The sequence below is a fragment of the Bos mutus genome, chromosome 5, assembly GCF_027580195.1.
Source record: "Bos mutus isolate GX-2022 chromosome 5, NWIPB_WYAK_1.1, whole genome shotgun sequence".
Taxonomy (NCBI): Eukaryota; Metazoa; Chordata; class Mammalia; order Artiodactyla; family Bovidae; genus Bos; species Bos mutus.
The window spans coordinates 57,702,269-57,728,887 of record NC_091621.1 but is presented as its reverse complement, the minus strand read 5'-3'; the positions used below and the strand labels follow the sequence as shown (position 1 = coordinate 57,728,887).

At 37.1% G+C, this 26,619-nt stretch overlaps 1 protein-coding gene across 1 annotated transcript in view; it reads left to right on the top strand.

The window, feature by feature from the left end:
* The window catches only part of LRRIQ1 (leucine rich repeats and IQ motif containing 1), a 205,001-nt gene that overhangs the window by 36,379 nt on the left and 142,003 nt on the right, over positions 1-26,619 (top strand). The window contains exon 9 of the mRNA XM_070370008.1: positions 1,090-1,240. Within this exon, the coding sequence (XP_070226109.1) occupies positions 1,090-1,240 (151 nt within the window). The remainder of the gene's footprint in view (positions 1-1,089; positions 1,241-26,619) is intronic.

The window sequence follows — 26,619 nt, the reverse complement described above, 5'->3', positions numbered from 1 at the left end:
TGACCTGCATACAAATTTCTCAAGAGGCAGATCAGGTGGTCTGGTATTTCCATCTCTTTCAGAATTTTCCACAGTTTATTGTGATCCACACAGTCAAAGGCTTTGGCATAGTTAATAAAGCAGAAATAGATGTTTTTCTGGAACTCTCTTGCTTTTTCCATGATCCAGCGGATGTTGGCAATTTGATCTCTGGTTCCTCTGCCTTTTCTAAAACCAGATTGAACATCAGGAAGTTCACAGTTCGTATATTGCTAAAGCCTGGCTTGGAGAATTTTGAGCATTACTTTACTAGCGTGTGAGATGAGTGCAATTGTGTGGTAGTTTGAGCATTCTTTGGCATTGCCTTTCTTTGGGATTGGAATGAAAACTGACCTTTTCCAGTCCTGTGGCCACTGCTGAGTTTTCCAAATTTGCTGGCATATTGAGTGCAGCACTTTCACAGCATCATCTTTCAGGATTTGGAATAGCCCAACTGGAATTCCATCACCTCCACTAGCTTTGTTCGTAGTGATGCTTTCTAAGGCCCACTTGACTTCACATTCCAGGATGTCTGGCTCTAGGTCAGTGATCACACCATCGTGATTATCTGGGTTGTGAAGATCTTTTTTGTACAGTTCTTCTGTGTATTCTTGCCATCTCTTCTTAATATCTTCTGCTTCTGTTAGGTCCATACCATTTCTGTCCTTTATCGAGCTCATCTTTGCATGAAATGTTCCTTTGGTATCTCTGATTTTCTTGAAGAGATCCCTAGTCTTTCCCATTCTGTTGTTTTCCTCTATTTCTTTGCACTAATCGCTGAAGAAGGCTTTCTTATCTCTTCTTGCTATTCTTTGGAACTCTGCATTCAGATGTTTATATCTTTCCTTTGCTCCTTTGCTTTTCGCTTCTCTTCTTTTCACAACTATTTGTAAGACCTCCCCAGACAGCCATTTTGCTTTTTTGCATTTCTTTACATAGTTGTCTTAAAAGTTAGGGATTCAGATAATGATTTAAATTCAAGTATATCATCTGTTTTCTTTTCTACAAGCTTTAAATGTTTCATTAGTAAGCCATTGAGATAAAACTAATTAAATTTGTTCTTTGTTTTAGGAAAACCATATTGAGACTATCAACTGTGAAAATTTGGAAAATCTCTGCATTGTTCTTCTTAATAAAAATCAGTTGACTTCTCTTCATGGTTTGGATGGCTGCACTAATATCCAAAGTCTTGAACTTTCACATAATAAAATCACTCGAATTGGTGAGAACAATGGAATTTGAATATATCAACATTTATTTTTCATGATTATATATTGTTTCATTTATTCTTCTTTAAGAAAAGGACACAATCTCTAATTTACTAATTTTATCCAAGCCATACTTATTTAATCTTTTACCCAGAAGGAAACAAAACTATTTTTAATATATATAAAAGGAATATGCTCCTACCACTGGCAAATGGGTAGTCATTAGCAGCTCCTTAAATTAGTATATTTACCTCCCTGTCCCTTTTCTTATAACTAATAGTGATTTGAACTCTACTGGGGAATATATTGATATATATTATTATATATATAACATACCCTTGTTTGTTGCCATCATAGTTTTATAGGCCCTATGCTTACTATTGGCTTCCCAGCTGGTGCTAGTGGTAAAGAATCTGCCTGCCAAAGCAGGAGATGCAAGAGATGCAAGTTTGATCCCTGGGTCAGGAAGATCCCCTGGAGGAGGGTACCACAACCCACTCCAGTCTTATTGCCTGGGGAATTCTATGGACAGAGGAGCCTGGTAGGCTGCAGAGTTGGGCACCAGTGAAATAACTTAGCACATACATGCTTACTATCTTCTCAGGAGCTGTCATTACTGTTTCTTGATAGGACATTTCTCTCTTTACCTACATACATCACTTGTACTAACCTCTCCTTCTTTGTGCATGCACGCTGAGTTGCTAAATCATGTCTGACCCTTTGCAACTCCTTGGACAGCAGCCTGCCAGGCTCCTGTGTCCATGGGATTTCTCAGGCAAGAATACTGGAGTCGGTTGCCTTTTCCTTCTTCAGGGGATCTTCCCAAGCATGTCTCCTGCATGAACTCCTGTCTCCTGCATGAACTCCTGTGTCCTGCAATAGCAGGCAGATTATTTACCATTGAGCCACCTAGAAGCCCCTTCCTTCTTTAAATAAGGCTACTACCACATAAAAAGAAAGAACTTGTCTCTTTGAATCTCCCTCATTGTCTTTGTCCCTCCATCTGTCATTATGAGACATTACTTTGCCAACAAAGGTCTGTATAGTCAAAGCTATGCATTTTTCCAGTATCTATATAGCTCTGTATCAATAGCAGTTTCCACCCTTATTCTTTGTAATCCATAAAATTCTGTGATGAAAATTCTTTTATTTTTAGGTGTTTTTCTTGTTTTGGGATCTATGTAGGATAACTTTTATAAAGTTTAAAATTAAAATTTTTTTTTAAATTTTGCATTGGGGTATTTTGCCAATTAACAAACAATGTTGTGAACAGAGAAGGGACCCAGCCATACACATACACATGTATCCATTCTCCCCCCAAACTCCCCTCCCATCCAGGGCACTGCACAACACTGAGCAGAGTTCCATGTGCTATCCAGTAGGTTCTTGCTCGCTATCTGGACATGCTTTTTCTTATTTAAGATCAGCCCTCCTGTTTTCCATAAGTGTCCCTGTCATTCTCCTCTGGTATATTCCTCCATCATTTATCGCCTTCCTCATGTCAGATTTTTCCTGTTGCCATTCATTTCTGCCACTGCCTCATCTCTCTTTCCCATTGTTGTTAAGTCTTGTGAAAGACTGTTCTGTTCTTGCTCTCACTTCTCATGTCTTACTACTCAACCTCTCTTTTCTGCCACCTGAAATTCAGCTTCTACTCACTTCTATACATTTTCAGTGGGGTAAGTCTAAAATAAAACTCTAATGTTTTTCACTTATGTTTGGCTTAAAATTCTCTGGGTTTTTGTTGTTATTGTGTTTTATTTTTATTTTCTATTGTAGCTTTGAGATTCTCAAGGGACTTGATAAGGGCTTGTTGTCCAGTCACTCAGTCATATCTGACTCTTTGCAATACCATGGACTACAGTCTGCCTGGCTTCCCTGTCCTTCACTATCTCCTGCAGTTTGCTCAAACTCATGTCCATTGAGTCGGTGATGCCATCTAACCATCTCGTCCTCTGTTGCCTCCTTCTCTTCCTGCTCTCAGTCTTTCCCAGCATTAGGGTCTTTTCCAATGAGTTGGCTCTTCACATCAGTGACCAGAGTATTGGAGCTTCAGCTTCAGCTTCAGTCCTTCCAGTGAATATTCAGGGTTGATTTCCTTTAGGATTGACTGGTTTGATCTCCTTGCAGTCCAAGGGACTCTCAAGAGTCTTCTCCAGTGCCTCAGTTGGAAAGCATTGATTCTTTGGCATTCAGCTTTCTTTTTGGTCCAGTTCTCACATCTGTACATGACTACTGGAAAAACACATAGCTTTGGCCATATGGATCTTTTTGTTGACAGAGTAATGTCTCTGCTTTTTAAAACACTGTCTAGATTTGTCATAGCTTTTCTTCCAAGGAGCCAGCGTTGTTTAATTTCATGGCTGCAGTCACTATCCGCAGTGATTTTGGAGCCCAAGAAAATAATGTCTGTTACTGTTTCTATTGTTTCCCCATCTATTTGCCATAAAGTGATGGGACCGGATGGCATTATCTTAGTTTTTTGAACGTTAAGTTTCAAGTCAGCTTTTTCACTCTCCCTTTTCACCTTCATCAAGAGATTCTTTAGTTCCTCTTCATTTTCTGCCATAAGGGTAGTGTCATCTGCATATCTTAGATTATTGATATTTTTCCCATCAATGTTGATTACAGCTTGTGCTTCATTCAGCCTGGCATTTCATATGATGTACTCTGCATATAGGCTTCCCTGGTAGCTCAGTTGGTAAAGAATCTGCCTGCAATACAGGAGACCCTGGTTTGATACCTGGGTTGGGAAGATCCGCTGGAGAAGGGATAGGCTACCTACTCCAGTTTTGTTGGGTTTCCCTTGTGGCTTAGCTCAGAATCTGCCTGCAGTGAGGGAGACCTGGGTTCGACACCTGGGTTGGGAAGATCTCCTGGTGAAGGGAAAGGCTACCCACTCCAGTTTTGTTAGGTTTCCCTTGGCTCAGCTTAGAATCCGCCTGCAGTGAGGGATACCTGGGTTGCGAAGATCCCCTGGAGAAGGGAAAGGCTACCCACTCCAGTATTCTGGCCTGGAGAATTGCATGAAGTGTGTATAGTCCATGGGGTCACAAAGAATCGGACTCGACTGAGCGACTTTCACTTTCACTTTGCATACAAGTTAAATAAGCAGGTTGACAATATACCACCTTGACATACTCCTTTCCCAATTTGGAACCAGTCCATTTTTCCATGTCCAGTTCTAACTATTAATTCTTGACTTGTGTACAGGTTTCACAGGAAGGTAAGGTAATCTGGTATTCCCATCTCTTTAAGAATTTTCCACAGTTTGTTGTGACCCACACAGTCAAAGTCTTTACTATGGTCAAGCAGAAGCAGGTGTTTTTCTGGAACAATATTGCTTTTTCTATGATCCAGTGGATGTTGGCAGTTTGATTTCTGGTTCCTCTGCCTTTTCTAAATACAGCTTGTAAATCTGGAAGTTCTTGGTTCACACACTGTTGAAGCCTAGCTTGAAGAATTTTGAACATTACTTTGCTAGCATGTGAAATGAGTGCAGTTGTGTCTGAATGAATGTTCTTTGGCATTGCCCTTCTTTGAGATTGGAATGAAAACTGACCTTTTCCAGACTTGTTGCCACTGCTGAGCTTTCCAAATTTGTTGGCATATTGAGTAATATAATGGTTAAATATAATCTAGCCTTAAATAATGGTTAATCAATAATTTTCAAAAAATTCTGAATTAGATAAAAATATTACTTTGGTATACTACTAATGGCTTAAAATACTGTACCCCTAAAAGGTACATTCTTTCTACCTTCTCTAACCTACATTTGTTAGGAAATGTGATATGGACTGAATTATCAGGGAATGGGATTGGAGCAAATGAAGGAGCAGTAAGCCTACTCTCTGTGTTTAGGACTGATTCTACTTAGGCCTTCTAAATACTAATTTTATTTGTTTGCTTATATTTTTTTTCTTTCTTTTTTTTCTTGTTGAAAATTTCAAACATTTACAAAATAAATACATGGAGATTCCATGTACCATATTCAACATTTGGTACATCATTACTATTTGTTTTTCTTCTTCTTCTTTTTTAAAACAAATCCCCAAATCAGAGAGCTTCATCCTTTCATACCTTAGGAGATTTTTAAAAATAATACAGTCCCTCCTTAACTACAATGCATTGTGTCACCTAATAAAATTAATAATGATTCCTCTTTCAAGTAATAATCCATGATGCAAGTTTCTTTATTTTCTTAATATTATCAGGGTTTGTTTGACTCATAACCCAATGACCACATATAACATTCACATGGGTGACTGGAAGTTCTCTTTAATCTCTTGCAGTCCTTCCACTTTTCTTTGTCCATACTGTTGATTTTTTGCAAACCTTTATTAATTGCCCTATACAGTCTGGGCAATTTCCATAAACCTTTATTAATATGACCTATTTTGGGTTTATCCATTTACTTCTTTTTAGTGTATTAAAATTGTTTCACTATGCATGTAAATGTTTCATTTCCTGTTATTGAAAGCTAGTTAACAGGCTTGATTTAATTAAAATTTAGTCATTTTTTGGCAGGAATTTTTCATTTGTGCTTCATAATGCCTTACATCGGAAGTCATACAGCGTTTATTCGCTTTTAATGATGCTACAATTACATATTGGGCATGCTAGTAATAGGCTGAATGCTCCATTATAAGGTTCCCCACCCAACAAGCTTGTATCTAATGCTCTCACTTATTGATTATTATGGCCTGAATCAATTATTAATGCAACGGGGAATACAAAAGTGAGTTTTCTAATTTGAGCTTTCCTTCCACATTTTTAAAGCTGGAATAATTTAACTATTTGGTTACCTTGGAATCATTTGTAGATGAAAGATAGGGCTATGCCTATCTTTATATTAACAAACTATACAATAAGGTCTTATTAGTCCTTGTTACTTTCAGTGCTCCCAAGTGATTTTTGTTTGTTTGTTTTATTTTTTTGCATTGTTTTGGCACTTGTTTTCTCTCTCTCCCTGCTTTCTCTCTTTCTGAGTATTCTTATGAACTTATATAAATTTATAGTACAGAATATTTCAGTTTCTGTTCTTATTATACTGTTTGACGCTCAAACTGTCCTGTCCTGTGAATTTGAGTAAAGACAGAAAATATTGATATCTCCAATTCAAATTTACTTTTTGAACTTTATAGTTGTGTTCCTTTTCTGTTCCACTATAGTCCTTGGTTGATACCAACACTAACATAACTATTTGCTATATATTATAATATATATATAATAGCTTTGAAACAATAGTGCCAACATTAGAAACATTCAGAAGAATTTAAAGGAAAGCTACTACATTAATTTTGAGATTTTTTTTGCACTTCTTTTGGCCCTTGTACTTTGTTACCCAAATGGTATGCTTACTTGGAGTATTTTATCCTTGTGATTATGTTATGAATTTGAAATATAATTGCTTCACTTTTCCCATTTAATTCAATTTTACTTTTGAGATGTAAAGCAGCTATATGTTTCTAGAGTCAAACTACATTTAAAAACTCAAAGAGGTTGTGCTTTCATGCTTGTTCTTTTCACTCTGTTCTCCCATCTGCTTTTTTGTATATAGATATATATGTATAATAATACATGTGTATCACATATATAATATGTGTTTATAAATATACATACATAGATATATATATAAGAAAATATGTGCATATGATAATCCTTTCTTTCACAAAATATAGAATACTTTAAATACTATTCTTTATCTTGCTCTTTTTCATTTAATAACATACAGACAATTAATTCATAGTGTTCTTTTTCCATGGGTTGATAGTATTCGATTGTGTGCATTGACCAGAGTCTATTCCACTCATTTCTGGTTGACGGACAATGCATGGTTTACAATCTTGCACACTGCTACAATGATTAACCTGATACCTATGTCATTTCATACTTTATCAGATATATCTTGAGGTTAATTTCCTGATGTATATACTTTTGGGGACAAAGGACATCTTTAATCTAGGAACACAGTGCCAGATACACTTTATATGGGTTATAGGTTGTATCATTTTGCCCTCCTGCTAATTCATGTTAATACTGGGGGTTTGGTGGGGGTTTTTTTGTTTGTTTGTTTTTCTTCTGTTTATTATGTTTTTCTTTTCAATTTTTAAGTTAAATATACAATTCAATTATTCTTTTTCATTTTTTACTCTTGTTGACATAAGTACTTAAGTCTATAAATTTTCCTCAGAGCAGTATTTATTCTGCAATTCCTGATATATGGATATTTTCATTTGTTCTATAATTTAATGAAGTGTTTTATCTTTTACCTAAAAATTTAAATTTCCATATGGAAAGGCCATTTTTGTTGTCATTTTTTTTTCTAGTTTTATTGCATTATAGTCGGAGAATTATTTTTGTTCTTATATCTGCTTTTTGAAACTTGTGTTTTTCTAATATGTGGTTAATTTTCAGGAATGTTTCATGTGTACTTGAAGGGTTTTTTGTTGTTGGAATATAGAGTATATATTTTCGTCTTTTAGCTCTACATTAGTGCTCTTCTATTTTTGGTTTTCTATGTCTACTTGATTCACCTTACTGAAGGAGTTGAGCTAGTTTAAATGTATCTTAAAAAAATTTTTTTTAATTAATTTATTTTTGTCTGTGCTGGGCCATCCTTGCTGTGCGTGGGCTTTCTCTAGATGCAACGAGCAGGAGCTGCTCCTTAGTGCGGGTGTGCGGGTTCTGTAGCTGCGGCTCCTCGGCTCTGGCGCTCAGGCTCGGTAGTTGTGGTACGTGGGCTTAGTTGCTCCGTGACATATGGGAACTTCCAGGTGGATCAGGGGTGGAACCCATACCTCCTTCATTGTCAGGCGGGTTCTGTCACTGAGCCCTCAGGGAAGCCCTAAACGTATTCTTAATGAGCCTACTTCTTTATTTACATCCTTTGGTTTCTGCTTGATGAACATTGCTCCATGCAGTTACACAGACACTCTTATCTGTGTTATATTTATTGTGGATTTTAGCCTTGAAAAGTATAAGTTCCCTTCTTTCTCTCTCTAATACTTTGGTGACTGAATTCTACCTTATCTGATAGGTTTCATTTTGTTTGTATTTGCCTAATCTAAAAAAAAAAAAAAAGTTTTAAACCTTTCTGAGTCACTTTGTTTTAGGTATGTACTTGTATTCAGCATGGATTGGGATTTTATTTACTGATCTGAGCTTAAATGTTTCTCTCTTATACACTGTGGCTGTTTGGACTTATTAATTTAATTCATATGCTTTGTTTTGGTACTGAGCCCACTCAGGATGAATCTCTGTCTTTCTCAAGGGAGGCTTTGCTGGTAGTAAATGGGTTCTTCCACCCCAGGACACCTTTATTTCTTACTTATCCTTTCAGTTTCTGTAGGATTTCCTTTCTTTTATATATATATATATTTTTTTTTTTTTACTTAAATTTATTTATTTTAATTGGAGGCAAATTACTTCACAATATTGTATTGGTTTTGCCATACAAAGATATGAATCCACCACAAGTGTACACGTGTTCCCCATCCTGAACCCCCTCATACTTCCCTCCCCGTACCATCCCTCTGGGTTGTCCCAGTGCACCAGCCTCAAGCATCCAATATCCTGCATCAAACCTGGACTGGTGATTCGTTTCTTATATGATATTATACATGTTTCAGTGCCATGCTCCCAAATCATCCCACCCTCTCCCTCTTCCACAGAGTCCAAAAGACTGTTCTATACATCTGTGTCTCTTTTGTTGTCTCACATACAGGGTTATCGTTACCATCTTTCTAAATTCCATATATATGCGTTAGTATACTGTATTGGAGTTTTTCTCTCTGGCTTACTTCACTCTGTATAATCGGCTCCAGTTTCATCCACCTCATTAGAACTGATTCAAATGTGTTCTTTTTAATGGCTGAGTAATACTCCATTGTGTATATGTACCACAGCTTTCTTATCCATTCGTCTGCTGATGGACATCTAGGTTGCTTCCGTGTCCTGGCTATTATAAACAGTGCTGTGATGAGCATTGGGGTACACGTGTCTCTTTCAATTCTGGTTTCCTTGGTCTGTATGCCCAGCAGTGGGATTGGTGGGTCATAAGGCAGTTCTATTTCCATTTTTTTAAGGAATCTCCACACTGTTCTCCATAGTGGCTGTACTAGTTTGCATTTCCACCAACAGTGTAAGAGGGTTCCCTTTTCTCCACACCCTCTCCAGCATTTATTGCTTATAGACTTTTGGATCGCAGCCATTCTGACTGGCATGAAATGGTACCTAATTGTGGATTTGATTTGCATTTCTCTGATAATGAGTGATGTTGAGCATCTTTTCATGTGTTTGTTAGCCATCTGTATGTCTTCTTTGGAGAAATGTCTATTTAGTTCTTTGGCCCATTTTTTGATTGGGTCGTTTATTTTTCTGGAATTGAGCTGCAGGAGTTGCTTGTATATTTTTGAGATTAGTTGTTTGTCAGTTGCTTCATTTGCTATTATTTTCTCCCATTCTAAAGGCTGTCTTTTCACCTTGTTTATAGTTTCCTTTGTTGTGCAGAAGCTTTTAATTTTAATTAGGTCCCATTTGTTTATTTTTGCTTTTATTTCCAATATTCTGGATGGTGGGGCATAGAGGATCCTGCTGTGATTTATGTCAGAGAGTGTTTTGCCTATGTTCTCCTCTAGGAGTTTTATAGTTTCTGATCTTATGTTTAGATCTTTAATCCATTTTGAGTTTATTTTTGTGTATGGTGTTAGAAAGTGTTCTAGTTTCATTCTTTTACAAGTGATTGACCAGTTTTCCCAGCACCACTTGTTAAAGAGATTGTCTTTAATCCATTGTATATTCTTGCTTCCTTTGTCAAAATAAGGTGTCCATAGGTGCATGGATTTATTTCTGGGCTTTCTATTTTGTTCCATTGATCTATATTTCTGTCTTTGTGCCAGTACCATACTGTCTTGATGACTGTGGCTTTGTAGTAGAGCCTGAAGTCAGGCAGGTTGATTCCTCCAGTTCCATTCTTCTTTCTCAAGATTGGTTTGGCTATTCGAGGTTTTTTGTATTTCCATACAAATTGTGAAATTATTTGTTCTAGCTCTGTGAAAAATACCTTTGGTAGCTTGATAGGGATTGCATTGAATCTGTAGATTGCTTTGGGTAGTATACTCATTTTGACTACATTGATTCTTCCAATCCATGAACATGGTATATTTCTCCATCTATTAGTGTCCTCTTTGATTTCTTTCACCAGTGTTTTATACTTTTCTATATATAGGTCTTTAGTTTCTTTAGGTAGATATATTCCTAAGTATTTTATTCTTTTCGTTGCAATAGTGAATGGAATTGTTACCTTAATTTCTCTTTCTATTTTCTCATTGTTAGTGTATAGGAATGCAAGGGATTTCTGTGTGTTGATTTATACCCTGCAACTTTAGTATATTCATTGATTAGCTCTAGTAATTTTCTGGTAGAGTCTTCAGGGTTTTCTATGTAGAGGATCATGTCATCTGCAAACAGTGAGAGTTTTACTTCTTCTTTTCCAATTTGGATTCCTTTTATTTCTTTTTCTGCTCTGATTGCTGTGGCCACAACTCCCAAAACTATGTTGAATAGTAGTGGTTAAAGTGGGCACCCTTGTCTTGTTCCTGATTTTAGGGGAAATGCTTTCAATTTTTCACCATTGAGGATAATGTTTGCTGTGGGTTTGTCATATATAGCTTTTATCATGTTGAGGTATGTTCCTTCCATTCCTGCTTTCTGGAGAGTTTTTATCATAAATGGATGTTGAATTTTGTCAAAGGCTTTCTCTGCATCTATTGAGATAATCATATGGCTTTTATTTTTCAATTTGTTAACGTGGTGTATTACATTGATTGATTTGCAGATATGGAAGAATCCTTGCATCCCTGGGATAAAGCCCACTTGGTCATGGTGTATGATCTTTTTAATGTGCTGTTGGATTCTGATTGCTAGAATTTTGTTAAGGATTTTTGCATCTATGTTCATCAGTGATTTTGGCCTGTAGTTTTCTTTTTTTGTGGCATCTTTGTCAGGCTTTGGTATTAGGGTGATGCAGTAAGATTAGATCTCAATTACAGGAGAAAAACTATTGAATATTCCAACATATGGAGGCTGAACAACACGCTGCTGAATAACCAACAAATCATAGAAGAAATCAAAAAAGAAATCAAAATATGCATAGAAACGAATGAAAATGAAAACACAACAACCCAAAACCTGTGGGACACTGTAAAAGCAGTGCTAAGGGGAAAGTTCATAGCAGTACAGGCATACCTCAAGAAACAAGAAAAAAAGTCAAATAAATAACCTAACTCTATACCTAAAGCAACTAGAAAAGGAAGAAATGAAGAACCCCAGGGTTAGTATAAGGAAAGAAATCTTAAAAATTTCCAATGAGTTTGGAAGTTTACCTTCCTCTGCAATTTTCTTGAAGAGTTTGAGTAGGATAGGTGTTAGCTCTTCTCTAAATTTTTTGTAGAATTCAACTGTGAAGCCGTCTGGACCTGGGCTTTTGTTTGCTGGAAGATTCCTGATTACAGTTTCAATTTCCATGCTTGTGATGGGTCTGTTAAGATTTTCTATTTCTTCCTGGTTCAGCTTTGGAAAGTTGTACTTTTCTAAGAATTTGTCCATTTTTTTCAAGTTGTCCATTTTATTGGCATATAATTGCTGATAGTAGTCTCTTATGATCCTTTGTATTTCTGTGTTGTCTGTTGTGATCTCTCCATTTTCATTTCTAATTTTATTGATTTGATTTTTCTCCCTTTGTTTCTTGATGAATCTGGCTAATGGTTTGTCCATTTTATTTATCCTTTCAAAGAACCAGCTTTTGGCTTTGTTGATTTTTGCTATGGTCTCTTTTGTTTCTTTTGCATTTATTTCTGCCCTAATTTTTAAGATTTCTTTCCTTCTACTAACCCTGGGGTTCTTCATTTCTTCCTTTTCTAGTTGCTTTAGGTGTAGAGTTAGGTTATTTATTTGACTTTTTTCTTGTTTCTTAAGGTATGCCTGTATTGCTATGAACTTTCCCCTTAGCACTGCTTTTACAGTGTCCCACAGGTTTTGGTTTGTTGTGTTTTCATTTTCATTCGTTTCTATGCATATTTTGATTTCTTTTTTGATTTCTTCTGTGATTTGTTGGTTATTCAGCAGCATGTTGTTCAGCCTCCATATGTTGGAATATTTAATAGTTTTTCTCCTGTAATTGCGGAGAAGGCAATGGCACCCCACTCCAGTACTCTTGCCTGGAAAATCCCATGGATGGAGGAGCCTGGTAGGCTGCAGTCCGTGGGGTCACTAAGAATCAGACACGACTGAGCGACTTCACTTTCACTGCTCACTTTCATGCATTGGAGAAGGAAATGGCAACCCACTCCAGTGTTCTTGCCTAGAGAATCCCAGGGACGGGGGAGCCTGGTGGGCTGCCGTCTATGGGGTCGCACAGAGTCGGACACGACTGAAGCGACGTAGCAGCAGCAGCAGCAGCTCCTGTAATTGAGATCTAATCTTAACTGCATTGTGGTCAAAAAAGATGCTTGGAATGATTTCAGTTTTTTTGAATTTACCAAGGCTAGATTTATGGCCCAGGATGTGGTCTATACTGGAGAAGGTTCTGTGTGCACTTGAGAAAAAAGGTGAAATTCATTGTTGGGGGTGAAATGTCCTATAGATATCAATTAGGTCTAACTGGTCTATTGTATCATTTAAAGTTTGTGTTTCCTTGTTAATTTTCTGTTTAGTTGATCTATCCATAGGTGTGAGTGGGGTATTAAAGTCTCCCACAATATTGTGTTATTGTTAATTTCCCTTTTCATACTTGTTAGCATTTGTCTTACATATTGTGGTGCTCCTATGTTGGGAGCATATATATTTATAATTGTTATATCTTCTTCTTGGATTGATCCTTTGATTATTATGTAGTGTCTTTCTTTGTCTCTTTTCACAGCCTTTGTTTTAAAGTCTATTTTATCTGATATGAGTATTGCTATTCCTGCTTTCTTTTGGTCTCTATTTGCATGGAAAATCTTTTTCCAGCCCTTCACTTTCAGTCTGTATGTGTCCCTTGTTTTGAGGTGGGTATCTTGTAGACAACATAGATCAGATCAGATCAGATCAGATCAGTTGCTCAGTCATGTCCGACTCTTTGCGACCCCATGAATCACAGCATGCCAGGCCTCCCTGTCCATCACCAACTCCTGGAGTTCACTGAGACTCACATCCATCAAGTCAGTGATGCTATCTAGCCATCTCATCCTCTGTCATCCCCTTCTCCTCCTGCCCGCAATCCCTCCCAGCATCAGAGTCTTTTCCAATGAGTCAACTCTTCGCATGAGGTGGCCAAAGTACTGGAGTTTCAGCTTCAGCATCATTCCTTCCAAAGAAATCCCAGGGCTGATCTCCTTCAGAATGGACTGGTTGGATCTCCTTGCAATCCAAGGGACTCTCAAGAGTCTTGTCCAACACCACAGTTCAAAAGCATCAATTCTTCAGCGCTCAGCCTTCTTCACAGTCCAACTCTCACATCCATACATGACCACTGGAAAAACCATAGCCTTGACTAGACGAACCTTTGTTGGCAAAGTAATGTCATATAGGGGTTTTGTTTTTGTATCCATTCAGCCAGTCTTTGTCTTTTGGTTGGGGCATTCAACCCATTTACGTTTAAGGTAATTATTGATAAGTATGATCCCTTTGCTATTTATTTTATTGTTTTGGGTTCGAGTTTATACACCCTTTTTGTGTTTCCTGTCTAAAGAATCTCCTTTAGCATTTGTTGGAGAGCTGGTTTTGTGGTGCTGAATTCTCTCAGCTTTTGCTTGTCTGTAAAGCTTTTGATTTCTCCTTCATACTTGAATGAGATCCTTGCTGGGTACAGTAATCTGGGCTGTAGATTATTTTCTTTCATCACTTTAAGTATGTCTTGCCATTCCCTCCTGGCCTGAAGAGTTTCTATTGAAAGATCAGCTGTTATCCTTATGGGAATCCCCTTGTGTGTTATTTGTTGTTTTTCCCTTGCTGCTTTTAATATGTGTTCTTTGTGTTTGATCTTTGTTAATTTGATTAATATGTGTCTTGGGGTGTTTTGCCTTGGGTTTATCCTGTTTGGGACTCTCTGGGTTTCTTGGACTTGGGTGATTATTTCCTTCCCCATTTTAGGGAAATTTTCAACTATTATCTCCTCAAGTATTTTCTCATGGTCTTTCTTTTTGTCTTCTTCTTCTGGGACTCCTATGATTCGAATGTTGTAGCGTTTAATATTGTCCTGGAGGTATCTGAGATTGTCCTTATTTCTTTTAATTCGTTTTTCTTTTTCCTCTCTGATTCGTTTATTTCTACCATTCTATCTTCTACTTCACTAATCCTATCTTCTGCCTCTGTTATTCTACTCTTTGTTGCCTCCAGAGTGCTTTTGATCTCATATATTGCGTTATTCATTATATGTTGACTCTTTTTTATTTCTTCTAGGTCCTTGTTAAACCTTTTTTGCATCTTCTCAATCCTTGTCTCCAGGCCATTTATCTGTGATTCCATTTTTATTTCAAGATTTTGGATCATTTTCACTATCATTATTTGGAATTCTTTATCAGGTAGATTCCCTATTTCTTCCTCTTTTGTTTGGTTTGGTGGGCATTTATCCTGTTCCTTTACCTGCTGGGTATTCCTCTGTCTCTTCATCTTGTTTATATTGCTGCATTTGGGGTGGCCTTTCTGTATTCTGGCAGTTTGTGGAGTTCTCTTTGTTGTGGAGTTTCCTCGCTTTGGGTGGGGTTGTATCAGTGGCTGTCAAGGTTTCTTGGTTAGGGAAGCTTGTGTCGGTGTTCTGGTGGAGCTATATTTCTTCTCTTTGGAGTGCAATGAAGTGTCCAGTAATGAGTTATGAGATGTCAATGGTTTTGGAGTAACTTGGGCAGCCTGTATATTGAAGCTCAGGCCTGTGTTCCTGTGTTGCTGGAGAATTTGCGTGGTATGTCTTGCTCTGGGACTTGTTGGCCCTTGGGTGGTGCTTGGTTTCAGTGTAGGTATGGAGGTGTTTGATGAGCTCCTATCAATTAATGTTCCCTGGAGTCAGGAGTTCTCTGATGTTCTCAGGATTTGGACTTAAGCCTCCTGCTTCTGGTTTTCAGTCTTATTTTTACAGTAGTCTCAAGACTTCTCCTTCTATATAGCACAGTTGATAAAACATCTAGGTTAAAGATGAAAAGTTTCTCCACAGCGAGGGACACCCAGAGAGGTTCACAGAGTTACATGGAAAAGAGAAGAGGGAGGAGGGAGTTAGAGGTGACCCAAATGAAATGAGGTGGAATCAAAAGAGGAGAGAGCAAGCTAGCCAGTAATCACTTCCTTATGTGCGCTCCACAGTCTGGACCACTCAAAGATGCTCACAGAGTTATACAGAGAAGAGAAGAGGGAGGAAGGAGACAAAAGTGTCCAGGAGGATAAAAGGGGGGAATGAAAAGGAGACAGATCCAGCCAGTAATCAGTTCCCTAAGTGTTCTCCACCGTCTGAAACACACAGAGATTCATAGAGTTGGGTAGAGAAGAGAAGGGGAAGGGAGGATACAGAGGTGACCTGGTGGAGAAAAAGGAGAATCCAAAGGAGGAGAGAGCAGTCAAGCCAGTAATCTCACTCCCAAGTAAAAATGGGTACTGAAGATTGGGTTCTTAAAGGTACAAAATTGATAACAAATACCAAAAAGCAAAGATTAAAAATCTAGAGTAGAGGTTGGATTTTCAAAAATACAACATTAAAGAAAAGAAGAAGAAGAAAAAAGTCACAAAAATTATTTAAAAAAAAAAAAATATATATGAAGTTTGCTTTAAAAAATAGGGTCTTTTTTTGAAAAGTAATAGTAGGTTATAAAAATGAAAATTAAGGAGTAATAGAGAACTTAAAAATTTAAAAAAGTTCAAAAAAAAAAAAGAATGATCATAAAAATAGTAAAAATATATATAGGACTTCCTCTGGTGTTGTTGTGGGCAAGGTGGGTTCAGTTCATTTTCGGATAGTTCCGAATATGATTTTGATAGTTCTGGATAGGTCTGGCTTATATTTCTCAAGGTCTATAGGCCCCTTCCTATATAGTTGGTACTAATGACAGGGTTTTAATCTATTGCACCTGTCACTTCCAAGGTGGTTCCCTCTGTTTTAGCTTCTTCTATTTGCTGGTCTCTTCTGTGTCTGATTTCCGCCCTGACACAAGGGGGGCGGTGGTAGACACTTTTTTTAGGCTCACTTGTTTATTCGCACTGTGGGAGGGAGGGTCACTGCAAACAAATAACACTGGCATGTGCTCGCAGTGTCCCAGCCACACTGGGCCTGCCCCTGCTCACGGCGCGCATGCCCTCCCTGCCCAGACTGCTCAGGCTCTAGGTTGCTCCACTGGGAACCATCTGAGGCCAGCCCTGGGCTGCATGCACCTCCCAGGTCTAAGCCGCTCAGGTTCAGGCACTCGGGTAGTCTTCAGAGACGCAGACTCGGTTGGGCCTGCGTTTTGTGCCTTTCCCAAGTCCGAGCAGCTCAGGTGATGAGGTGTTTGGTGAGCGCGGTCACTGCGACTTACCTCCTCTCTTGTCCCTGCTGCTCGGTTTTCTGGGTGTACAACCGGCGCACCTTCTCAGGCGGATGATGACTGTCCAGAACCCCAAGAAGTCTTAGTTAGCAAAGAAGCCTGCTTGCATTTTGGTAGATAATGTCTCTCTGGGGCTGCAATTGCCCCCTTCCGGCTCTGGCTGCCTGTCACCGGAGGGGGATGGTCTGCAGCCGGCTAGTTCTGTTCAGTCCATTGTTCTGTGCGCAGGTCTGGCGGTGTCTTAGGTTAGGGCTTTTCACCTGGTAGCTATCCCACAGTCTGGTTTGCTAGCCCAAGTTAGTTCCCTCAGATTGCCCTCGGGGCATTCAGGCCCTGTCCTTACTCTAAGCAATGCAGCCCGGGCCTCCGTGCCCAGCCCCCGCTTGCTAGTGGCGGGTACAGGCATCTGCGCTGCTTCTCCACTGGGGGAGTTACCGTTGGGCATGTAATCTGTGGGTTTTAATTATTTATTTATTTTTCCTCCCAGTTATGTTGCCCTCTGTGGTTCCAAGGCTCGCCACAGACTCCGCAGTGAGAGTTGTTTCCTGGTGTTTGGAAACAACTCTTTTTAAGACTCCCTTCCTGGGACAGAGCTCTGTCCCTACCTCTTTTGTCTCTTTTTTTGTCTTTTATATTTTTTTCCTACCTCCTTTTGAAGACACTGGGCTACTTTTCTGGGTGCCTGATGTCATCTGCCGGCATTCAGAAGTTGTTTTGTGGCATTTACTCAGCGTTTAAATGTTCTTTTGATGAATTTGTGGGGGAGAAAGTGGTCTCCCTATCCTATTCTTCTGCCATCTTAGGACCACCTCCCAGGATTTCCTTTGTAAAAGTGTGAATTCAGCCTGGATTGTGTTGATCCCAGATACTTATTATCCTACTTAGAAAAAAATTTAACTTGTGATTTCTTTGTCTCCCACTTGCAATGAAAGGATAGGTTGTGAGTATTTTGATTTCTTTGCTGCACTTTATGAGTTTCTGGCAGAGATTTAGGGAGAATTGAATCTAATCAGTTACCATCAACTCCCCCTTTTGTTGTTTAATAAGGGAAACATATAGTTGTTTTCACAAGGCAAGCTTTTGTTTTGCAAACATTTCAAGACACAATTTTTAAAATGTAGTGTATATTGCTTTTTAATATGTTTATTTGCCTATGTGTCCATGCTGCCTACTTTGGGACCATTCATGACTTCTCCCATATGGAAATACTGATACTTTGGATACAACTTTTATATTAAAATTTTAATTTAAAATGCATACAGAAATAATTTTGTTGTTGTTGGAATGAAAGCAAGTGCACTGATAATGTATGTTACTTTATTGGCAAGCACTAAAGCAAGTTTGAGAGAAAGAAAAAGGTTGTTTGTAAGAAGAAATGCTTGAACTTCCATTCACTTCATTTTCATTGCCAGCAGTTCTGTATGGGATTTTTTGTAGTCAGTGAATTTCCTGGGATAGGATATCTGCAAGATTTATGTGAAAACTGCCATAGTATTAATTGATGTACCTGAGGTATCTCTGTGTAGTACACTTGAGCAAACAAGGTAAAAGACATCTTTGCTGTCTGTTGGGTACCATGAAATGCTGTATTTATGGAGTGTGAGAAGAGTATACAGGAGAAAGTAGATTTTCTGAACCAGTTGGAGTCTGTTTTTCATCTTTAGGAACTGCTTATGGAGATTCTGGTTGAGCTAAGTGAAAAGCATAGATTTTGTCTTTCAATGATATATTGATGCCAAGAACTCTTATGAAGGGGCACAAAGATAGATTTGTGTTTATAAGTTAATAAGTCACCATTCCATACTATAATATTTCTTAAGGAGGTGAAATAAAATTGGAAGCAATACCGCATATTCTACACTTGTATTTTCGAGTTTAATTTGTTCCTAATTCTAACTAAGCTATAATTATTACACTAGTTAATATGTGATATAAGTTCTAATTAATCTTTTTATTAGAAAATATTGTACAGTTTTATTTGACTTTATTTGCATTTAGTGAATCAAAATAGTAACTCTGTTATTCTCTTTAAGGCAGTTCATTTGAAATCATTTGTTGGTAAATATTTTCCATTCTAGTTGAAGTAGTTAATTGTAGAAATAGAAACATAATGTGAACTATACTTTTTCAAAGTAAAAGTTTAAAATTTACTTCTATAAATAGTAATGAAGTTAACACTTTGTTTAAGTATGTTATTGCTGTGATCATGGAAATGAAAGTTTCTAATTGTTAATCATATCTGAAATATTAGTCTCAAATATAATTCAAAATTATATCCTTAAGATATGTTACATATTGAGGTACAGATTATTTTCTGGTCAAATGTAGCAAAAAATAAACTACTATGTTGGGTATACATGGTCATATAAATTTCATAGTAGTTTAATGATTACTTTTTTGATCTGGATTATTTTGCACACCTTGAATGAGCAAAATAATTGCTTTAAGCTCTTTAAATTAACTTTAGATTGATTATTTTAAAGACAGATTTATTTTAATGGGAAAAGAGATTTTATTATACTTTTTAATTCTGAATAAAGTTTTATGTTTTTTCCTTAAAGTTACATGAATCTTTATCTTTTATAATTCACTTTAATTTAGGTGGACTTCAGTGTAAATTTTTTTTTAATTTTATTCTATTTTTAAACTTTACAAATTGTATTAGTTTTGCCAAATATCAAAATGAATCCGCCACAGGTATACATGTGTTCCCCATCCTGAACCCTCCTCTCTCCTCCCTCCCCATACCATCCCTCTGGGTTTTAAGGCTTGTTACCATCATTGTATTTCATGCTTTCTTTTACCTGAAATTTCCCATTAAGAAAATTTCAGCAAAATTGGCAAGATTTTGTTTCTATAAGTAATGTTGAGAAAAAAATGAAAGAAACTTTTCTTAAATAAATGTTGCCACAGTGATCATTAAAGCTGATAAAACTCATCTGTGGGGAATCTTTCATGTTTTGAGTTATTTTTTTTTAAATGAAGAGCCAACACAAATGAAAAATAGGTGATTTGTAAATTATAATTTGTTTTCTTTTATCCTCCAAAAATATGTTGTATTTTATTGACTTTCTAGCAGAAACATTTTAAAACTAAATTAATTTTAAAAATTCATGCTTCATGACCAAGATGTTTTATAGAACTTAGTATAATAAATATAGTAATAGATAACTTTTTTTTTTACTACGAACCAGACATTTATTTTATGTACTTTATACATATTAACTCATTTGATTTTCACATAAGTGGTATGAGTTGGGTACTGTTTAATCTTTTTTTTTTTTACAGATAAGAAAACTGAAATACAAAGTTTAAGTAAGTTGTCTAAAATCACACCATTATTTAGTGATAGAGCCAGGATTTGAAAATCACTTGTCTATGCTGATACCTGATTTTTTAATTGTTTCATTCTATTTCCTCTCTCATAAATATGCATTTAGTATAATTTAAGGTTATTACTGTTTTACTATACCATATTATAAACTCTTATGCTGAAACATATAATTTTAAGATTTATTCACTAATAAGTTTATTAATGAGCAAATATATTGAGCACTGACTATGTGTAAATGTTTTTCCAGGCATTAGAACAGAAAGAAAGAAAATAGGTGTAAATCAATGTATTTTCTTTGTTGACTATTGGGTAAAAATGAAAATAAGTGTGTTGTTAATGTGTAAAAGCATATAATTGTTTTTGTTTCCTTATTCATGCAGCTTCTGTCTCTGGTATTTTAGTAAAACTTTAATCTGGAAAAATGGTTCCTTTGAGGCCAATAATTTATAAATCATTAATTTATAAATTTCAGGTAACACATTTGTAGAAAATATTATTGTAAGTAGATAGATACCAGGAGTTTTTTGTTGTTGTTGTTTTTTCTTGCTGCTTTATTTTCAGTTAATACTGCCTTTGAAAAAAATGAAACTAGTATTCTAAGTTTGAAAGATACTGAACTAATTCAGCATTTTCACCCAGGTTTGATTACTGTATTATGGCTCATGGAGAAATGTGCCTGAGTTAATTCTTGCTGCCAAATGTTGTCATTGGAACATTAGGAAAAAATAATGAAGTAAAATAAGAGAAAGCTGTAGATATTTTGCTTGTAGGAATGTTTCTCATTATACACTTAGTGATCTCCTTGGATTCCACTAGATGGCGCTAGCTTACTAAATACTACACAATGCCTAGTACAAAGCTGAAAGGGATTTTGCAGATCTGCCAGTCCAGGCTTCTTGGTTTACAGATGGAAAAACAGACCTACATAGTTTTTATCTAACTTCTGGCATAGGTGGGACTAGAATCCTCATTTCCTGATTCCTGTTTCAGTATTCTTTTTTTTTTTTTTTTGTACAACCTGTATGATCCTGAAGGACTTCTGATGGGAAATTGAAAATCTCATGTGTAACTTAGCACGTTTGTACATAGCTGTCAAACATAGCAGTCGTGGAGCAACTCAAGGAGGTAGACCTTACCAAACACTTATTTAGTGAAAATCTTCCGCCTGATTCAACATCTTTATTTTTGCTGTTCCTTAAAGGAAAGTTGTTGTTGTTGTTTTTTTTTTCCCTCCTGTGGCAGGAATGTTTTATTAGACCATTGGCTCATGTCTGTGGAAGGAATTCTTTGAAATAGATATTTATAACAAGTATAGCAAAATGCTAATTTTGCCACAGGCAATGGCTTTTTGAGGGATAAATGTACTTGACTTCAGTTTTATTTTGTGGGACCTAGGAAACTTTTAAAGGGCTACTAAGGAATATATTGAAGCTGTAGACTCAAGAAGATTTAAGCAATTCTGTATTATATGAAAGTCCTTTAAAAGAGACTGTTGAATTTTGGGGGAGTTTATTTGTTTTGTTTTGGATGGGTTGTAGAAGAAATGTCAGAAATTTTGACTGGGAGAGAATAATTTTCTTAGAGATGTTAAGGAAATAATGATACTCTAACATAAGTCTTGCTATAGGTCTATTTTGCTCAATTCTCATCCTTTATTTGACAACAAAGAATTTCTAAGATTAAAAGAGGAAGGGGGTCAATTTATTCTAACTTCCTTCCCATCTAGATTCTGCCTTTTGATCCAGTGCATTGACTGGGTCAAATTACTGTTTAATCAGTTGTGTATAGACATTTCTGAGTGTGTATTAATATCCTATTCCTTCTTCAAGTTTTAGCTCAAACATATCTCTTTGAAGCCTTATTTGGTCACTGCAGTTACAGTTTTCTAACTCCTTTTTTTTATGAGGATGATTGCTAGTAAACAATAACTATTACTTTTAGTACGAACATGTGAAAGTGTTATACATACTACTGAAAATATTTTTCTTAATCCTCCCAATAGTATGAAATCATTCCCATTCCACAAAAAAAGGAACAAAGGATTAGAGAAGTTAAATAACTTGTTTATATATATAGCTATTTTCAAATAGGCATGTGTTTTTAAAATTCAGGACTGCCTGCCTCAGGGCCTGTTCATTAGTGATATACCCTGAAGTGAAGTGAAATTCCCTCAGTAGTGTCAACTCTTTGTGACCCCATGGACTGTAGAGTCCGTGAAATTCTCCAGGCCAGAATACTGGAGTAAGGAGCCTTTCCCTTCTCCAGGGGATCTTCCCAACCCAGGTCTCCCACATTGCACGTGGATTCTTTACCAGCTGAGCCACAGGAAAGTCCAAGAATACTGGAGTGGGGTAGCCTATCCCTTCTCCAGCGGATCTTCCCAACCCAGGAATCGAACCAGAGTCTCCTGCATTGCAGGTGGATTCTTTACCAACTGAGCTATCAGGGAAGCCTTAGTGATATATACCGTACTGCTTGTTGAATGGGGCACTGGTCCTGTTAGCATAGTCCCAGAGGAAACATGATTTACGTGACTCCTGTGATGATTGTAGATTGCAGATCTTTATTGTCATAGGTTTTTTTTTTTTTTTTTTTTAAATATTTTTACTGTAACACTGGAAAAACACAAATGAATTTTTTTGGACGATCCATTTTTGAGGCCATGTTATCTGGTGCACACAAATTTATAACTGTTATCAGTTAAGTTCAGTCACTCAGTCGTGTCCAACTCTTTGGGACCCCGTGAATCACAGCACACCAGGCCTCCCTGTCCATCACCAATTCCCGCAGTTCACTCAAACTCACATCCATCGAGTCGGTGTTGCCATCCAGCTATCTCATCCTCTGTCGTCCCCTTTTCCTCCTGCCCCCAACCCCTCCCAGCATCAGGGTCTTTTCCAATGAGTCAACTGTTCTCATGAGGTGGCCAAAGTACTGGAGTTTCAGCTTGAGCATCATTCCTTCTAAAGAAATCCCAGGGCTGATCTCCTTCAGAATGGACTGGTTGGATCTCCTTGCAGTCCAAGGGACTCTCAAGAGTCTTCTCCAACACCACAGTTCAAAAGCATCAATTCTTTGGCACTCAGCTTTCTTCACAGTCCAACTCTCACATCCATACATCACCACTGGAAAAACCACAGCCTTGACTAGACGAACCTTTGTTGGCAAAGTAATGTCTCTGCTTTTGAATATGCTATCTAGGTTGGTCATAACTTTCCTTCCAAGGAGTAAAGCGTCTTTTAATTTCATGGCTGCAGTCACCATGTGCAGTGATTTTGGAGCCCAGAAAAATAAAGTCTGACCCTGTTTCCACTGTTTCCCCATCTATTTGCCATGAAGTGATGGGACCAGATGCCATGATCTTCGTTTTCTGAATGTTGAGCTTTAAGCCAACTTTTTCACTCTCCTCTTTCACTTAACTGTTATAGGTTTCTGTTAAATTGACCCACTTTATCATTTTTTAATGTCCCTTTTCAACTGTATCAGAGCTTTCATATTTGGTCTTGTGTGTCTGACAAAGTCAAACCAGCTTTCTTTTGAACTCAGGACTTTTCTGACATTCTTAAAAATTATTGGGAACCCAGTTAGCTTGCATTTATATGGGTCATATATATCAATATTTACTGTATTAGAAAAAACTGAGATGTGTGTTTTTATTTGTTAATTCATTCAAAGTTTAATAAAGTCTTTGCATTTGTAACAGTTTTAGAATAATGTATTTTTAAACAAAAAAAATACAGTGAGAAGAGGGTCATTGTACACATATTTGCAAATCTCTTTAATGTCTAACTTAACACAAGACAGCTGGATTTCCGTGTGTCCTTCTGCATTCAATTTGCTACAATATCACACCTCATGTAGCCTCTGGAAAGCTCCACTATACACTCTTGAGCAAATGCGAGTAGAAAAGACAAATGGCCTCTTAGAATTATTATGAAAACAGGTTTAACTCCATGAAATCTTTAAAAAGTATCTCTGGGTAGGGACACTGTACCACACTTTGAGAACTGCTGTTTTAGTGTTTACATAATACATCTTTCTCTAACCTTTCACTTACAGTATTTCTACAAGTTCTCTTCTTGGAATTTTTGTACTATAACAGAAAAATGTGTTGTTTTGTTATTGTTTTATCTAAAATGCCTGACAAATTCAGTTTGATTTGTAGCCTTTAAGTCCCTGATAGTGTAATCAATAATTAAGTACAGTTATTGAGATATTTGAGATTCAATTAATCTATTACTATTTGATTCTATTTGTTCTTCCTTTTCTGCTTTTTTCCCCTCTTTTCTTGCCTTCTTTTGCTTTTGCTGAGGATTTAAATTATTCTATTTTTCTTTTATATTTTCAGTTTTATCTTATTTTAGTATTCTTTTGGCTTACCATAGATGTTATATCATTCCTTCTTTCTTTACCAAATCTAAGTTTATTTACCACCTTCCTCTTTATTCCAAGGCAATTCTAGGATCTTAGAAAATTTAATTTGTTCTCTCCCAACTTAATGTACTATCAGTAAGTTATTAACTCTGCGTGCATATATATGTGACTATATGTGTGTTTTGAATGCCTTAAGACAACATTATTTTATAATGTCAATATCATTTGGGTTTTCCAAATTTGCTGACATGTTGAGTGCAGCACTTTAATAGCATCATCATTTAGGATTTTAAATAGCTCTGCTGGAATTCTCTCACCTCCATTAGCCTTATTGGCAACAGTGCTTCCTAAGGCCCACTTGACTTTGCACTCCACCATGTCTGGCTCTGAGGAGAGACTACACCATCATAGTTATCCGCGTCATAAAGATCTTTTTTTTGTACAACTCTTCTGTGTGTTCTTTCCATGTCTTCTTGCTGTCTTCTGCTTCTGTTAGGTCTTTACCATTTCTGTACTTTATTGTGGCCATCTTTGAATGAAATGTTCCTTTGACATTTCCAGTTTTCTTGAAGAGATCTCTAGTCTTTCCCTTTCCGTTGTTTTCCTCTATTTCTTTGCATTGTTCATTGTTCGTACTAGTAAGGTTATGCTCAAAATTTTCCAAGCTAGGCTTCAGAATTACATGAACCAAGAACTTCCAGATGATCAAGCTGGGTTTAGAAAAGGCAGAGGAACCAGAAATCAAATTGTCAACATTTGCTGGATCATAGAGAAAGCAAGGGAATTCCAGGAAAAACATCTACCTCTGTTTCATTGACTAAAGTCTTTCACTGTGTGGATCATAACAAACTGTGGAAAACTCTTAAAGAGATGGGAGTACCAGTATCCTGCATCCTGAGAAGCCTGTATGTGGGTCAAGAAGCAACAGTTAGAATCCAGTATGGAACAACTGACTAGTTCAGGGTTGAGAAAGGAGTATGACAAGGCTGTGTGTCACCCTGTTTGTTTAACTTATATGCAGAGCACATCATGCAAAATGCCAGGCTGTATGATTTACAAGCTGGAATCAAGACTGCTGGGAGAAATATCAGATAAGCAGATGATACCACTCTAATGGCAATAAGTGAAGAGGAACTAAAGAGCCTCTTGATGAGGGTGAAGAAAGAAAGTGAAAAAGCTGGCTTAAAACTCAATATTAAAAAAAAAAAAAAAGTAAGATCATGACATCTGGTCCCATCATTTCATGGCAAATAGAAGGGGACAGGGTGGAGCAGTGACATATTTCCTCTTCTTGGGCTCTAAAATCGCTGTAGATGGTGACTGCAGCCATGAAATTAGATGCTCCTTGGCAGGAAAGCTATGACAAATCTAGACAGTGTTAAAAAGCAAAGACATGATTTTGCCAACAAAGGTCCGTATAGTCAATGCTATGTGTGGTCTTTCCAGTAGTCATGTATGGATGTGAAAGCTGCACAATAAAGGCAGAGCACTGAAGAATTGATGCCTTTGAACTCTGGTGCTGGAGAAGACTCTTGAAAGTCCCCTGGACTGCAAGGAGATCAAACCAGTAGATTTAGGAAATCAACCTTGAATACTGTTTGGAAGGACTGATAATGATGCTGAAGCTCCAATACTTTGGCCACCTGATATGAACAGCTAACTCATTGGAAAAGACCCTGATGCTGGGGAAGATTGAAGGCAGGAGAAGAGGGCAACAGACGACAAGATGGTTGGATGGTATCAATGGGCATGAACATGCGCAGACTCCAGGAGACGGTGAGAGACAGGGAAGCCTGGCATGCTGTAGTCCATGGTGTCACGAAAAATTGGACATGACTTGGCAACTGAAAAACAACAATGAAAGTCATTTTTTAAACCTTTCCATTGATCTTTATTCTATCTTTTGTCTGTGATATCCCTTTCTCTTGAAGAATATGTGTGTGCACACACACACATCTGTGTATGTATTTTGAGATACCTACTTATTATTTGATATGCCTTTGCTGCATTGTGATTGTATCCTATTTTATTATGGTTTCCTTGCCTAGGTTGATGTGCAACAACCTAATTGTTGATCCTTGGAAGAAAAAATTATTTCCCCTTTAAAGATTGTTTTTTTTTTGGCCATTGTTTTCATCAG